Below are 16,846 nucleotides of genomic sequence, written 5' to 3' on the forward strand. Positions count from 1 at the left end.
AACAGGCTGCCTCTTTTTTCCAGTGCAAGAAAAGAGGCACATCGTCTGCGTCCAAAGACACAGTGCAACACTCCAGTTGTAAAAATGCAAGTTTTTGACCTTTACTGCTCATGTGTGGTGGTATTCCAGTTTCACTTCAGTCTGAAACGCATTCAGAAACTTGACTTTCCTACACTGACATTTAGTAGTATGGGAAGTTCACTAAAGAGAAGTGCTTATTTCTGGTTTCAGCTACTACCAACTGAGATCTTTTCTGACTTTGACTCCTTCAAAGTTGCGTTTATCTAACTACACTCGATGACTGTAGAAGGGAGAAAAGGAGGAGATGGAAAAGGCAGGGAGAAAAAACAACAAAAACGGGTGGGTGTGTTGGGGGGTAGAAGCCTGTCTGGCCACCATGTTGACCTCATTGACCACAGCAGGACCAGGCATGTACATACACACACACACACACACACACACACACACACACAGACATGCACACACACGTACGCACACACTGAGAGACCTAATCAATATGTAACTAAGGAGAGAGCATGGTGGAGAGAGTGGGGGAGAAGTTGTAGGGGATGGAAGAAAGGAAGAATGGAAATGAAACTACAAGTAAAGATGGCCGTGACTGGTCAGTGTTGATGGAGTCAAACTACACAATTTAAACTAATATTATTATAATAATGTTTGAAAAATACTTTCAGAACCAACGACAGATCAAAGACACATTACAATACGAAGTACAGCAGTCACAAACAGTCTGCTGGGCCTGAATTGAGGAAAATCTGAAAATGAAAAACTGTAACAAGTTTTTTACTTACATATGAAATTACATGTTCTTATTACATATTTCACATGTCAAATGCACTAGATTTTCATGTGTGTACTGATATACACTGATCAGCCACAACATTTATTTTAAAAAGTCTAATATTGTGCCTCTTTTATGCCACCAAAAAGCCCCAGACTCACCTGGACATCAGCCAGACAAGGCCTCCAATTGTGTCCTTTTCGTGTCAGCCACAGGACATTACCAGCTGATCCTTCTCTTCATATCTACTTGAACAACCTGAGATTTGGGAAGTTAAAAATATGAATATATTTTGCAGTGTGACAGGGCACATTATCTTATTGAAAGAAACCATGGGCATCACAAAATACTGTTAAGTTAAATGCATGTGTACATAACCTTCAAAAAGAGTAAAGATATTTAGTCCATGGCAAAAAGGCAATTTTTCTAACATGTCCGTGACCTCAATAAAGTCTTCCCTGAAGAGCTTACGGGATAAAATGCTAATGTCAGTTTCTAGGTTTCTTCCTGTTAAAAATGAGTTTTTCCTTCCCACTCTCCCCCAAGTGTTTGCTCATAGCTCTATGAGGCAGGTCAAAGTAGCATCCACACGAATGTCAGAACCAAGATTGTCGCAGGAGAACATTACTCAGAAAATCGTGTTTCCTTTGCTGACTGGCATTCATCTGTTAATAGTGCATCCTGCTGTGATCTCTTTCTGGGGTAAATGATTCACTCATATGTCATAATGATGTTCAGGAAACCACAATTGACCAGACTAGGTCACCATCTTCCATTGCTCCTTGTTATGTTCTGAGACTCACTTAGATACATTTGGTGGTAGGTTAGGTCAGTGGGTAGGTTTCTTTTACATTAATATATTTTTAAAAAATCTGTTTTTAATAGAACACCAACATCTACACTTAAAAGTGAACAAACCCTTGTTGCTCTTAAGCCTAAAGCTCATGGTCGTCAGTTCATTGCATGGTCTGCAGTCCGCTGGTCGACCTGCCATGTCTATGTTGTGTGTGGTGTTGTTCACTCCCAGTCCCTCGTTTCCTCCTATCAATGTTTTCCTGCGGCACCAGGGAGAGTTTTGGAGAGTTTTTCCCGCTGTGGAGCCAGCCACACCTGAGGAGTAATCACACTCACCTGTTGCTGATCAGCCTCATCGAGGGAGCTACTTAACAGAGTAGCTGAGCTTCAGTCGACGCTGGATCTTTGCAGTCAGTTCCCCAGCTAGTGAAGTGAAAGTGTTTCATGATGGCTGACTGTATAAATTCTACTTACTGCAGCAAATGTTGTTTCCAGTAGAGTTGGGGGAAACGAGTGGAGAGACTTGGACACACTTCTACATAGACAGCAAAAGGGAGCGGAAATACTCACCACGGACCACAGGGAGAAGTCACGGCACGGGAGCACCATTTATTATTCTTGCACTGTGAATAAATGGACTGTATTCTACACAGGCACTCTTGCATTTGGGTCCTGCCTTGGCCTACCTGACAGACCCGCCGCCCTCCTGGCCATGGGAACATCAACTACCAATTCCAGAGAAGTTCTTGGGTGAGTTGGACAGAACAGTGGGAGTTTTCACTCAATGTACGCTTGTGTTTCGCCAGCCAAACCGAGCCTATGCCTCAGACAGCTCAAAAATGTCTTTTATGGTGGAGCTGTTGAAGCGTCACACACTGAAGTGGACTCAGGCAGCTCTAAAGGCTCGCCCTGATTTATCTTATTTATCCTATCCTATGACTTTCTCGCCAAATTCTCTTGTTTGGCAAAAGCGTGAGCCCGGATGCAGCCGGACACAAAATGTTCAACCTTCGGCAAGGTAAGAGAAGCGTGGCTGATTTCTAAATTGACTTTTGGATATTGGCAGAGGACATGGTGTTGGGGGACAATGATCTCTGGGGGGACTTTCCTCAGCAGCCTCAATGAGGAGCTGAAATGGGAATTAGCCGCCAGAGAATTGCCTAAATCATTGAATGCATTAATTTCCATGTGTGTTAGGATGGATGACCACATGCAGGAATATGGCGAGCGAGCTTCCAGTTTCCAACGACCCCATGGGGGATTCGTTTCCGGGGATCAGAGCCCAGAGACGAGGGGGGCTGCTGAGGAGGAGGAGCAACCGATGCAGCTCGGCCGGGCTCAACTTTCACCCTCGGACTGTAGGAGATGGCAGCGGGCCTGTGAGTGGTGTTTTTGTGTTTTGTTTTTTTCTGTGGAAAAGGGACATTAGGGGAGATTATGCAGACACATGCTCTGCTCGGCTGACAGAGCAGACACATCAGTACAAGTAGGGATGCTGGCAGACACATTCAAAGACGCCTCCCTACTTGGTCTTCAGTGTTCAGCAAAATTCATACTCAGCACTCAAACCCACCAGTGTAATGCTCTAATTGACTCAGGCACAGAGTAAAATTTCATTGATCAAACACTCGCTAAGGAATTAAACCTCCCGTTGACACCACTCACTGAACTCCTACAGGTTTCTGCCTTAAACTGCGCCAGGCTCACTTAAATTACCCATCACACTCAGGCCACCCCACTTGGGGAAGTCCCTCCGTCTGTGCATTGCCTTTTGGGGGTTGAACAAGACCACAAAAATACTTAAATACATAAAAATAAGTATCCCATGCCATTGCTGTCTTCCACTTTTGAACTTCTTCAACTTTTGAACTGCTTCAACTGCGTTCCTGAGCTTATTTTCACCATTGACTTTCAGTCAGGATCAGGGAGGGAGATGAGTGAAAGATGGCTTTCAATACTCAACATTTTCAGTCCCTGATGTTCAATGTTCAACTAATTATAAAAAGTTAATAGTGAACTGGACTTTACCTGGTCATGTCTTTCAGCCTCACCAACGCTCCCACAGTTGTTCAGGCCTTGGTTAATGACGTTTAGAGAGATTTCATTAACCACTGTGTTTTTGTGTACCTTGATAATATTCTGATTCTGAAGTCTCGGTTGAACATGAGAAGCACATCCGCCAGGTCCTGCAGCGGCTGTTGGAGGATCGACTGTTTGTCAAAGAGTTGAAGTGTGAGTTCCATGTTCAGTCAGTCTCTTTTGGGGTTTATTGTGGAGCAAGGCCAGCTACAGGCAGATCCAGCTAAGATAAAAGGGGTGGTTGAATGGCCTGAGCCCCAGACCCGTAAGCAGCTGCAGAGGTTCCTGGGCTTTGCAAATCTTTACAGACATTTCATTTGAGATTTCAGTCGCATTGCTCTGCCTTTCACATGCTTAACTTCTCTGAAGGTCTTATTCCAGTGTTCCCCAGCAAGCATTCATTCAACTCAAGCAGAAGTTCGCCTCTGCTCCCATTTTTGTTCACCCAGACTTCTCTCAGCCGTTCATAGTAGAAGTGGATGCATCAGATTTTGGAGTTGTGTTGTCACAGCGTTTTAGGAGGTAAGCTTTACCCATGTGCATTTTTTTGTTGTTGTTTTGTTTCTCTGCGTCTCTCGCTGGCAGAGCGGATTTACGGCATAGGGGATCAGCAATTGTTGGCCATAAAGCTTGCACTGGAGGAATGGAGGCACTGGCTGGAAAGAATGGAACAGCTATTGGTCATCTGGACAGACCACAAGAACCTCGAGTACCTTCAAGCGGTTAAGCGCCTTAACTCCTGTTAGGTCAGGTGGGCTCTGTTCTTTACTCAGTTCAATTTGACCATCACATACAGACCCAGCTCCTGTAATGTGAACCCGGAGGCACTCTCCTGGCAATTCTCTCGGTCAAGGCGTCAGAGAAGGATGATGCCATCCTGCCTGCGGCCTGCATCATTGGGTACCTTACATGGGGGATCGAGGCCCTAATCAGAAGCGCTCAGCAGGAGAAACCTGACCGTGGGACGGGTCCTACAAACCAGCTATACATGCCCCCTGTGGTTCGTGGCAAGCTTATCCAGTGGGCCCATTATGCTAAGTTTTCGTGCCATCCTGGTAAGAAGCGCACTATATCATTCATGCAACGCTTGTTTGGGTGACCGTCTTTGGGCCAAGACGTCTAGGATTTTGTCTCTGCTTACCCTACCTGTGGGCAGAATAAAGCGTCCAACTCCCTGTCTCTCAGGCCTCTACCTATAACCAGAAGGCCCTCATCACACATCGCACTGGACTTTATAACTGGACTGCCAATGCCATACTCACCATTTGTTTTCTAAAGTTGCAAGTTTTATTGCTCTGCCCAAATCGCACACTGCATTAGAGACGGCGAAGCTGCTGACTGATCATGTGTTCCGCTTACACGGCATCCCTCGAGACATTGTGTCCGATCGTGGTCTGCAGTTCATGTCGCAGGTTTGGAAGGAGTTTTGCACCGTGCTGGGAGCCCAAGTGAGTCTTTCCTCAAGGTTTTATCCTTACACCAACGGGCAGGCAGAGAGGGCCAACCAGAAGTTGGAGTCTGCTTTCCACTGTGTGGCTTCCTCAAAGCAGTCCCACTTCCACTCACCTATCATGAGTGGAACATGCTCATAATTCAATGACCTCCTCTGCCACTGGTCTGTTGCCGTATGAGGCTTCATTGGGATATCAATCTCCGCTCCTGTCCATCACTGAAGGGGAACACGAGGTTCCCTCGGTTCAGCATCACCTCCGTTGCTGCTGGTGCCTGTGGAAATTGACCTAAGTCGCTCTCCTCAGGACCAGGACCAAAATAAACGACTGGCTGACCATTACAGGATCGCCTCTCCTGCAGTCCAGGGCAGAAAGTATGGTTGTCTAGAGCAAATGTCCCATTATGTACCCAGTTCAAAAAGCCTTCTCCTTGCTTTATTGGCATGTTTAACATTGAACTATGAACAGAATCAACTTTTACTAACCTGGATTATTGAGCATGACATCAAGACATTGTGACTGTGATTAATTCTGTGACTGCCTGCCAACATTATGAATCTTCATATCTTGAGGTAAGTTCAATAACTTACCTCAAGATATGAAGATTCATAATGTTTTTCATGTCTCCCAGCTAAAGCCTGTCCGGTCCAGTCAAGTGTCTGTCTTTCAGGCCCCCCACCACCCACCCGGGTTATTGACGGCACCCCGGCTTACTCCATTACACAGATTATGGATGCCAGGTGTCATGGTAGGGGCTTTCAGTGTTTGGTGGATTGGGAGGGGTATGGCTCCGGTTGAGTAGGCTCCCCTGTACAGGGACCTCTGTCTCCTTGCGAGGCTCCTCCATCACCATTGCTTCCGGCTGGAGCACCCCCTCGCGCGGCCCCTGCACCACCGCCGGCTGGCGTGGACCCTCACGCAGCTCCTCAAGCTCTGGCAGGAGCAGCCCCTTGCGCACCTCCTCCCCCTCCGGCAGGCATGGACCCTCGTGTGCCTCTTCCACCTCTGGCAGGCCCGGTCGAGGATACGCTGGTCACTCAGCAGTCCTCCTCCGGGTAGCCAGGACGGGTGCGGGCACCTGCTGTGCACCAGCCGCTCCCACTGGAGGAGTGGGTATGGGCACGGAGGCAGGCTGCACCTTGGCTGGTATTCCTCCACTCCCACGCCGCCGGGGAATGCCGGTGGGGGTGGTGGCAGTGTTGGCCAGGACCAGATCCAAGCTGCCAGATTCTTAATCACCTCCATACGATACTCGGTCTGCAACTCTGGTCTGTCGACTTGTCCACCACACTGAGCTTCAGTTGACGCTGGATCTTTGTGAGAAATGCAGTCAGTTCCCCAGCTAATGAAGTGAAAGTGTTTTGTGTTGGTAGGTCATAGGAATTGTACTTACTGCAGCGTCTGTTGTTTCCAGGAGAGTTGGGGGAAACAAGAGGAGGAAGCTGGACACGTTTGTACACAGAGAGTGGAAATACTCACCACGGATCACAGGGAGAAGTCAAGGCACGGGAGCAGGGAACAAGCTCATGAAGAGAGCACGCACTGAGGATTATTTGCACCATTTGTTATTCTTGCACTGTTAATAAAAGAACTGTATTCTACACAGGCAGTCCTGCGTTTGGGTCCTGCTTTGGCCTACCTGACACAAATCCTACCACCTTGGACTGCAGTTTGCTTCTCTGGTCTTTCTTCTGCTTTGAGATCCACTGCAAGCTGGTGGGCCACTCCAAAGACCTTCAAACAAACAGTGCATTGGAAAAAAAATCTAATTTTTTTGAATATGTATTATATTGTTATGTAACCTATATATACACTGAATTCTTCCTGAAAAAAAAATGATAGTTGAAAATTTCATCCTTAAAAAAATGCACTGAAAAATGAAGAAGAGCTCAAGCGATGAAGAGCTGGACTTTCTAAACAGAAGAAGAAGAAACTGAGATTTGGGGTTCAATTCTCACAAGAAGGCGGCAGCAGGGAGAATTTCATGGTGGAAGCTGTATCATGTTTGCTTTAGTATATATTTCATGATCTCACTGGGGCAGTTTGAGCTCTTTTTGGCAGACTTGGTACCACATCTGAGGAGACAGAGAAATAATTTCAGAGAGCATGTAGCTGTCTGTCTGAGGTAAAACAGTGTTACTTTACCATTTACATATATGTGCATATTCAGCACCGGTGTGGTTTTGAGCTACAAGTGCACTGGCTGCCAAATGCAGTGGTCTGATTAGTCAGATCAGTTTATTTGCATGCAGAAAAATTGAACATGATATAAAAAAAATAAATGCTGTAGTTTTGTCCTGTGAAATTACAGAGCTGCATTGAGAATAAGGGAGTCCAAAAAATACTTTTAAAACTCAAAATAGTCAAGCAAATTTTTACGTGTCCAGTGCATAAAGGCCTACTAAACAAAAGCTGCAACAGGTGGAGAACTGGTTCATTCATGTGGCGCTACATCAACGTGTTTACACTGGATAAAAGGCTCACTGCTGATTATAGATCGCTAGATTAATTACTCATATATACATAATGGCAAACACCCACAAGATCAAATAATCTTGAGCAGTCTTTTGTGTTTTGCAGTCATCTAGGCACTGCCATTTGGTCGTTGTTGAAGTCACTCAGATTTCTTGCACGTGTCCATTTTTCTTCCTTTCCCCACACATTTCACTTTCACTAAGTTCAAGAATTGACTATTCAAATATCACAATGACATGAGTTTTCATATTTCACAGATAAACTCATAGGAAGTTTTTTTTTGTAAATGCAGATAAAGTTACTCTGTTATGAACTCTTGATTATTTTAGTCACTATACAATAAAATAAAAAATGGCAACACATTCATGAAAGTATGATTATGAGTGGTTGGAAAACAGCTCACACTGTGAAGATGAAATTAAATCCAAACAGACGGGATGTGCAGCTGCATCAAAAGGGTTAACAGTCTGGGTCCATGAGACTAAGAAGTGTGTGTGTCCGTGTGTGTGTGTTGGGGTGGGGGGTCAGTAAGTGCAGCTCTATAATGTCAGTCAGTCTTGGAGTGTGAACATGTTTGAAAGCAGCAGCAACGAGGGAGGAAGGAGGAGAGAGAGAAGAAGGGCAAAGCCAGAGAGAAGTGGAGGAGGGGTGTCTGGTAGAGAGGGAAGGAGGGAGACAGAAAGAGAGGGGGAGGAGAGACAAGCCGAGTGTGCACAATATTCATTCAAACTGACAGAGGCTGTGTGTGTGTGTGTGTGTCCCAGTTTGCACTTCCCATTGCTCCATAGTCTCTCTCTCTCTCTCTCTCTCTCTCTCGCCAGACAGTCTGCAGTTTAAAGCAGTAGGAAGAAGACACCGGAGAGCCCACCGGAGAGGAAGAAAAGCAAGAGAAAGAGTGTTTTAAGCGACAGGCAAGGAGGAAGAGGAACAGGAAAAGGGAGGAGAGAGGAAGTAAGGAAAGAGCAGGGATTTGCTGAGAAGGTGGTGAGAGAAAGAAGACGGACGGGAGGATGAAAGGAAGAGGGAGAGAGAGACAGAGTGGTGGTTCTGTGGGAGGGGGAAAGAAGGAGGTGTAGAGACAGGAATGCAGGAAAAGAAGGGGAATGCTTCTGCTGGCGATGATGAAGGAGGTAAGTCAGTTTGGACCTTTAAATTTTAAATATGTGCATGTTTTTTCCCGGCTGATTGTTGTGCCTGCGGCTTAGCTCTGATCCCACAGCAGCCCTGACATCTACTTTCCATTGTTGCTCTGTGGGAGAGGCCGCTCGCCAGCGGACATGAATGCGATGTGACAGTGTGTCAGCGGATGTTTGCCGACACTGATGTGTGCATGCATGATGCAACACCAAGGAGGAACGCCCAGAGAGGCAGGGAAAGAGTGCAGAGAGGGCATGGAAGTGGATGTAGTACAGGACAGCGAGGCTGCACGCTAACACAGCAGCGAGTGCGTTCACACAGTGGGGCTTTTCATTCATAATTTCGAATGTGTGTGTGTGTGTGTGAAGGATGTGCACATTTTGTATCCATGGGTTTTAGGTTTGTGCATGGAGATGTGTTGAGTATTTTGTGTGTGCTGTGTGTATGTGTGCATGCACTTGGCTACCCCAGTGGAAGTGAATGACAATTAGATTAAAGTATTGATTTAGTCTGGGCCAGGTAGGGAGATGCCGTCTCAGTCACACACCCAGCAGCAAACTGGGGGGAAGGGCCATCACCATTCCCATTACACACACACACACATGCACACGCACACATATCTACGTGCATTAATAATTTTATTAAAAGCATGAGCCTGATGTTTATTCAAAGGTACCATTGGAAAACAAATCATCTTCAACAGAAACATAAGAACACGCTCACGCTGTGAAACTCACATAAACACAAATATCTGTGCAGTTTGCATTTCTAATGTTGACCTTAAGGAAAAGTCAGCGTCTGTTTCAGAACTCTGTGAACACACTCACAAAAACACACATGGTTTAACTGTGAAAGACTCACTCTTACACACACGCACACGCACAAACACACACACACACACGCACACACACACACACACACACACACACACACACACACACACAAAGATACCCATATGCACAAACATTGCTTAGACTCTTATTCACAACATCCATTATAAAAACAAATAAGCACACTTGTACACAAACACATGCACACACGGACTAATTTAACCTAGCACAGAAACAAACTCTCACTAAACCTCACGCAGGCTCAGCATTGGCTTCCTCAGTAATGGCAGTGCCTCCCTTGAACTCATTCACTGGGTGGGTCATGGGTTCAAGTCCCAAGTGGGGGAGGGGGAGCAAGTGGGACAGTGGCTTTAAAGGAGGGAAGTAAGGAGGGAGAGACAAGGCCCACCACTCACTCTGTTGCTCGTTTCCCCTCCACCCCCATGTCTCTCTTTACCCCCACCCCGTTTCTTTACTTTGCCACAATCTGTTCTCTCATTCAGACACACATGTGCTCACATGCAGCCATGCATGCACACACAGAAATATGCAGGAAGTGACTATGCAATCTCTGCTGTGTGTGTATTACTTGTGCACGTGTGGCAGGTTACTCTCTGCATCCTTGTTCTGTATGTGTTATCTGTTACTTAGCCCAATATTAAAACACACCTATTTGTATGGCTGCTATTAAGATTTCCATGGTAATGAATATGTATGTGTGCGTGTGTGCGCGTGCTCTCAGGCTTATTTGTAATATATATGTATATTCTCTGGCCACTCAACCCAAACCGAAAAATTGTCAAACACACATTCACAGCACACTGCAGAGTACGGCAAAGGTGTCAGATTTGATCACAGCAGGAGCATCTACAAACTATTTTTAGCTTTTCCCCATGTGCCCTTGAGCAAGACACTCAACCACCTAGCTGCACGCACTGCTGTTCAGCAGTTCTGATCAGCACTGAAACATGCTCTGATTTTTATATGAGGAGAAAAATGCTTTTGAAACAGATTTTCAATTCTTACGCTTGCAGCATTTCCTCTGATGGGAGAAAAATCGGACAAAAATGGAGCAAATGTTAAAGAGGTCTAATTATGTAGCTTCAGGTCATATAATCACCAGTAAGTGCTGGTGACACAGAAAGTTTGGTCTGCAAATTGTATATATAAGGATTGATTTTTGCACATTAAGGTTTAAATGTTGCTCCCCTTTAAATCATGCGAGGAAGGAGCTCAGTCAAAACATGTTCACGTGCAGGCATGTGCTCATACAGCCACACATACTCACAGAAGGATCCTTGCACTTGTTTTGTGGCTTTAGCTTGATCGGAGATCTAAAACCAAAAACCTGAAAGAAAAAAACCCAACAAAATCGCCCCAAAACAACAAAAAAACGGCTCTTTTAACTCGATATAGAGCAAACATGCATGATATTTGCTGGTCCACATGAGTTCGAAAATACACACACAGCCTCTCTTTCATAAGGAAACAAAAGCAGCTGACCTTTGACCTTTACCATTCAGTCTGTCTGGAAAATACCATGCCTGGAATCGATCAACACTCCTCTCACCCAGACAGCCAACACCCCCATCCACCACCACCTTCTTATTCTCTTCACTCACCCTTGAATTCCCCCACCCGGCTCCCTTCTCCCACCTCCTCTAGTCCTCCATCAACACACAAACCAGCTCCGCTGCATTTATGCTATGAACTTCTAGCATAACAGCCTTGAGGTCTTATAGCATGACCACACACGCAGACATACAGGCCACACTTGAGCATTTCTTTTATCTGTGGATTTTTGATGCCCTTTGAGTGAAATAGATTCCCACCACCATTACTGTACAGCATTTAGGTTGCAGGTGCTTCTTCAAAAAATGAAGCAAAGCTCCTTAGCAAAATATTGTGAATACTGAATTATTGGAATGATTGCCCTCTCTGCCATTTCCCAAATGCATTCAGATGCTAAGGACACCAAAAAAAGTCCTTTGCCAATACTTCTTATTCTCTTTTGTGCTTGTCACAACAAAAATAACATGTGTTCAAACACATTTAACAACAACAGATTTCTTATTTTTTTAAAAGTAACTAAATATCAAATTTGCTAAATTGTACAACTAATATGTCACTTTTCTCAAACTATGTAAAAAAAGTGCAAGTACTCTGTTGTAACATGTTATATCCAGTATATCCATGTTACATCACAGTATTGTGGGAAGCTTCGTTATGCTGCTTATCCAGCCATTGTGTGTTTAAGCTAGTCTTCAGCTGCGTCTTAACATGCTCTTTCACTATGTGGGCCTGTGCTTATCCTACTGGTCATGCAAACGACGCTCATGTTGGAATATGTAAAGTACTAATCATATCTTTGACAAACCCAGGAAAACATGTTTTTTTTTTTTCAATTAAAATTCACATCATCACAGGGAGGCAAACAGATTGAATAACAGATGAATATGAACCAGTTACACTTCAGAAATGAGACATCACACCTGGGTCACTTCGCATGTCTGTGTCATGTCAATGTCATTTTGCATGTCATGTCTACACAAATCATCGGCGTAACTTTGTGCTGAACAAGATCTCTGTCTAAATAAATAAATAAATCTGGGTAAATTCCCAGATGATTAAACATGCAACCATTTTGCTGGTAATAACTGAAATGAGTAAAGAAAATCAACAGCCTATTTATGCAAGATAATTTTATTGGGGGGGTTATATTGGTTGGGTCTGATTATTGGGGGGGGGGGGGGTCATAACTCCCCTAACCCCCCTGGAAATTACGCCCCTGACACAAATGGCACCACTTGATTTCTTGGCTCAAGATGGCTTCAAAGTACCCTGTGAAAATAATTTCTATCATAATGTAGGACAGAAAATTTTGGCACAGAATGTCAGGTCAGTTCCCATAACAACTCAATTTAGTATTTTCAAGGATCTGAGATGGCTAGAGTGGTTAATCAGAAGGTTGGCTCATCAACCCGCTCTCATTGAATGCTCATATTGAAGTATCATAAGGAAAGATACTGAAAACCTAATTACCATCTGTTGCTGTGTGTGTGTGTGTGTGTGTGTGTGTGTGAGAGACAGACAGACAAATAAAAGCACTTAAAATATAGATAAAAAAAACCCTAAAGATAAAGTCCTGTCTGAATAGGTGTAAAAAGTACTTTGAGTACATTACAGTGAAAAAGACATGCAAAAGGAGTTGGTGGAGGTCATTGCTTCTTTATTTAATAGAAACAGCATTCTACATTTCCCCCTAGCTTTTTTTGTGTATATAATTGATTGATTTCTACCTGTATACACCAAATATCCCACATCTTTGGCCTTGTCTTTCAGCTGCAGCTGTAAGAAGAGTCCAGTGTCACAGTCCGCTGTCACAATGTCACAAACAAACTGGTGCAGGTAAGTCATTTCGATTTGGAACCAGTGATCTAGCAATAACAGAAAAAATACAACGGTGGAAGACAGCATGAAACCTACAACATGGCTGCTTCTGTTAGACAACTAATTCAAATGCGTTGACTCAATTTGGTAATTAACTCAGAGGGTTGCGTTTTCACTGATCTTTAGGGCAGTTTTTGCAGTAATTAGATTCCCACTTGTTATTATACTGAAAATGCTTCCTGAAACTTGAAACTTTCAGATCGCTACAGTTTTGCACCATGATGTTTTTATTGAGAATAGATATGCTAACACAAATGACAGACTTTTAATATTTTATATTTACTGTAATGCCTCAAAATGTAGAATCTATTACCTGGAATTTATTCAGTATTTCCATTTATTGCCCAATTCCAAATATCTTCAGCCTAACGTTATTGCACAGTCTAAATTTGTACTGTAGCTGTTTGAGATATTAAAGCAGGTTTAGGTACCTATGCTATATGCTGCATCATTGATCAAAATGTGTGGGTGCACCTGCAGAGCTCTTGTCACTTCCTGTTTTGCGTCTTCGCCGGTTCGTCCTGTCATGGCTGTCCACCCCTTGCGGCACTGGAGGACAGGCTGTTTGTTAGCTTGCTGTCAGCCTGAGTTTTTCAAGTCTTGGAGAACATTCAACGCTGTCGGTGAGTTTGTGACTCAGAGAAAACCATCGAGTGTTGAGTGTACCCTAAAACTTGAGATCACAACAACTCACAACACCACATACCACATAATGTGCAACACTCAGATATTACATAGTAATTTTTAGCAAAACACAGAAGTAAATTCTAACATTAACAATGGCTGCAGTCTGTTAAGGTGTCAAAAATTTCAAGAACAATCTTACTTACTTAAAGCTTGTTAAATAGTCATGACTTTTACTCTGTTTATTCATGTTTCTGGATACAAAGTTTCCTCCTCATTTTTGTGTCCCCAAACATAAGTTTTCTTCTGATACTGTATTTAGGCAATTAGGTGATGTAAATAATATGAATATTTGACAGTTTTAAGGTTAACAAAGTCTTCATTTAGAGGCTGGAGGGATTGGTGTTGGCATAAATGCTTTTTCAGCTCACACATCAGACCCCAGTTAAAATCTTGAGAGGGTTGATCTTTTTTACCTCAGTTGTGCTATTTTAATCACATCTATAGAAACTACTTGGCTAGATTTAAGCCCTGAAAGGTAATTGGTAATGTTTAAGCTAAAAAGTACAATGATTTAGTTTGCACAAGAAAAACTGGAAACAAAAACGACTGGGTCAGTTAAAAAAAAATATTCATATTAGTTAATATTTCAAAAGCAGGGGAAATGACGAACATGTCTACATGTACATGACAACTCTCCCAGCTGTAGAAAAAAATGTAAAAGTGCCACACTAACTGGAAATGAACACGACACCATTTCCCTTCTAACTAAAAGATGTGCCAGTTGCAAACTGCAGCGCCGATGCAACTTTTACTTTGAAGGCGAACGATCTCCACTTCCGGTTCGTGTTGAACTTGGACTCATAGCTAGTAGCTAGCTAGTATTGGCAGACAAACTTGAAAAAGTACAGTCAGTGGTGGCGGTGTGTTAGGAGCCAAGGCTTCAGTGCATCACCTTCTCTGTAACCAGTTTCCCCCAGCCAGAACCAGCAGCCCAAGGGAAAAACATTTTTGAGCAGCAACGTGTGGTTGTATAACGTACAATATTGTTGGACAACCCTTGAGCACCGTGTCTGTGATGTCAGTGGGCCTCAATAAAAAGTTTTTTTTTTCTGTGGGTGTGTTTAGCTGCGCTTAATTTAGGTTTTATTTCAGTATCTTTGTATACCCAAATCTGGGCTTCCTCCCCATTTTTATAAATTTTTAAGTAATAATTTGTTATATAGACTTTACTAAAGATAATCAAATAATATATTCTGTTCAAATAGAGGCCAGGTGACTTTAAAGTTGTACCATCATATATTTTTCACCTGTTTTATTACACACACAGGAAGCATGTATCCAATTGTTTTGTGAATATTGTATCACTTTGTTTCTGATTGGCTGTTACTTATTGTTACATTGTATAAAGCCCTACCTTGGCCAGTTCTAACCCAGTGCATGATTCCGGCTCACATTCATCGCTGTCGGTGGGTTAGTAATGGCATAAACTCGCCGGGCGATGAATGACAACCGTATCCATGCTTGGCTGCGGTTCCTGATGTCTTCTTTTTTGTTTCAGCTGCTTGCATCTGCTTAACTGATGGATTGTTTGTGTTGTTTTTCTAAATGAAACATGAACCCCAACAGAAAATAAAGATTTTCAAACAGATTCAAATTACTGTCATATTTGGTGTGTCACAAGATGCATGATTATTTTAGAAGGACTGTCAGCGTAATTTTTTGTTTCTTTGTTATGAATTCTGATAATAAAAAACAAGAAGGAAAAACAGAATTATACAAAATGAGAGCATTTTAGAGATGTTGTAAAGGCCTAAAAGAAACTGAAACAGAATACAAAATTTCTAAAAGGTCATGGACATAATCATCACCATACATCTGTATGATAGCAGTATGCAGTCCTGAGGATGATAGGAAATTCCTGCTCTCATCTGGGAATGACAAAGGCACCCCAAAACCTGGAATGTGACTACACACCAGATTACACACATTAAGGAGTGGGACTCTGTAGAGGATGTTTTGGGATTAGGCCTCAGGCTCCACATATGTGTAGACATGTGTGGCGAAGTACAAAATGCGGTATATGTGCCAAAAAGCTATGCTAACTGAGAGCCAACAAAGGTAACGTTGTTGGTATTACTTGGAAATGAGCCAACACAGGACACTTAAAGCTCACACATGTTTTCTGACATTTGGCCAGAATGCTGTTTCATAATGATACAAACAAATGTAAAGCTCAGTTTATACTGTCACAAAGTTTTTGCATAGCCTGTATTACACATACATATACTCTGTTCATTAGTACAGCATAAAATAATGAAAGCCACATTCAGTAGCCAGGTTTCATTTGACTGGGTTTTGTTGAAGACATACTGCACATATCTACACATTTATATCTTCAAAAACAATTGGACTATTAGACATGTAGTCAACTCCTCCACCTCTTCCTTGCTGCAGGGGTTTCCTGCTGTCTGGTGTTCAGCAGGTGAAGTGGAGCTCAGGCAGACTGAGACTGTGTGACAGACTTGGCCACTTGGGGATATTCCACCTTTGACTCTAAACACTTTCTTTGATAGAGGTTGGTTTATGTTTCGTCATTCACAGAACTTGTTCTTTTTGGATGCTGTCCTGATCTGCAGCCAGCCGTTCTGTTTTAGAGCCTTACCAGGGGTTTGCATCATGTGACGAATTCTTTGAGGTTCTGCTCTTGATTGTTGACAAGGAAACCTGTCGACCTACATCTTGGAGAGCATTGTTGACTTGCTGCACAGCCATAAAGGGATTTTCCTTCACCATGCAAAATATTTACAAGTTTTTGCGATTGCATTCTATTTTCTTTCTTCTTCTTCTTTTTCTGAGTGTATCCAAATGCTGATTTTGACAGTGAAATGTCTTTTTTTGGTGGGTTTTTTCTCGGTGCATAGTTTTTAATATTTAGCTATCTTGCATCTAAAAATCACAATAATGACAAACTAAAAGACAAAGAAATAAGATGAAATAAAACAGTACATAACATGACACAGTCACTACACATAAAAAACCAAGCCAGGCTTAAGTTCTTAAATGCTTAATTAACTATAAATAAACATACACATAAATCATATATAATAAAAACATGTCAATTCTTAAAAACATTTTCATGCACTTGTGCACTCAGCACTTGGAATACTTGGTTTTGGGAGGCAATAATGTGACAGAACAGC

General features: G+C 43.0%; 1 protein-coding gene across 5 annotated transcripts; it reads left to right on the forward strand.

Annotated features, from left to right (window-relative positions):
- The first annotated feature begins 1,963 nt into the window (after positions 1–1,963).
- Positions 1,964–7,074, forward strand: LOC102081697 (uncharacterized). Of its 5 annotated transcripts, XM_025906536.1 has the most exons (7): positions 2,263–2,347; positions 2,569–2,615; positions 2,795–2,976; positions 3,749–3,829; positions 4,126–4,198; positions 6,542–6,630; positions 6,734–7,074. In XM_025906536.1, exons 3-7 carry the CDS (start codon positions 2,796–2,798, stop codon positions 6,964–6,966), a joined length of 657 nt encoding a protein of 218 aa, XP_025762321.1. In that variant the 5' UTR covers positions 2,263–2,347; positions 2,569–2,615; position 2,795; the 3' UTR covers positions 6,967–7,074. The 5 variants fall into 5 exon arrangements, with proteins under 5 accessions (XP_025762324.1, XP_025762322.1, XP_025762323.1 ...); XM_025906539.1 differs by lacking the exons at positions 3,749–3,829; positions 4,126–4,198 and having other exon boundaries at positions 1,964–2,347; XM_025906537.1 differs by lacking the exons at positions 2,569–2,615; positions 3,749–3,829 and having other exon boundaries at positions 1,971–2,347.
- Positions 7,075–16,846: the final 9,772 nt, after the last annotated feature.

The sequence above is a fragment of the Oreochromis niloticus genome, linkage group LG4 (genome assembly GCF_001858045.2).
Source record: "Oreochromis niloticus isolate F11D_XX linkage group LG4, O_niloticus_UMD_NMBU, whole genome shotgun sequence".
Classification (NCBI taxonomy): domain Eukaryota; kingdom Metazoa; phylum Chordata; class Actinopteri; order Cichliformes; family Cichlidae; genus Oreochromis; species Oreochromis niloticus.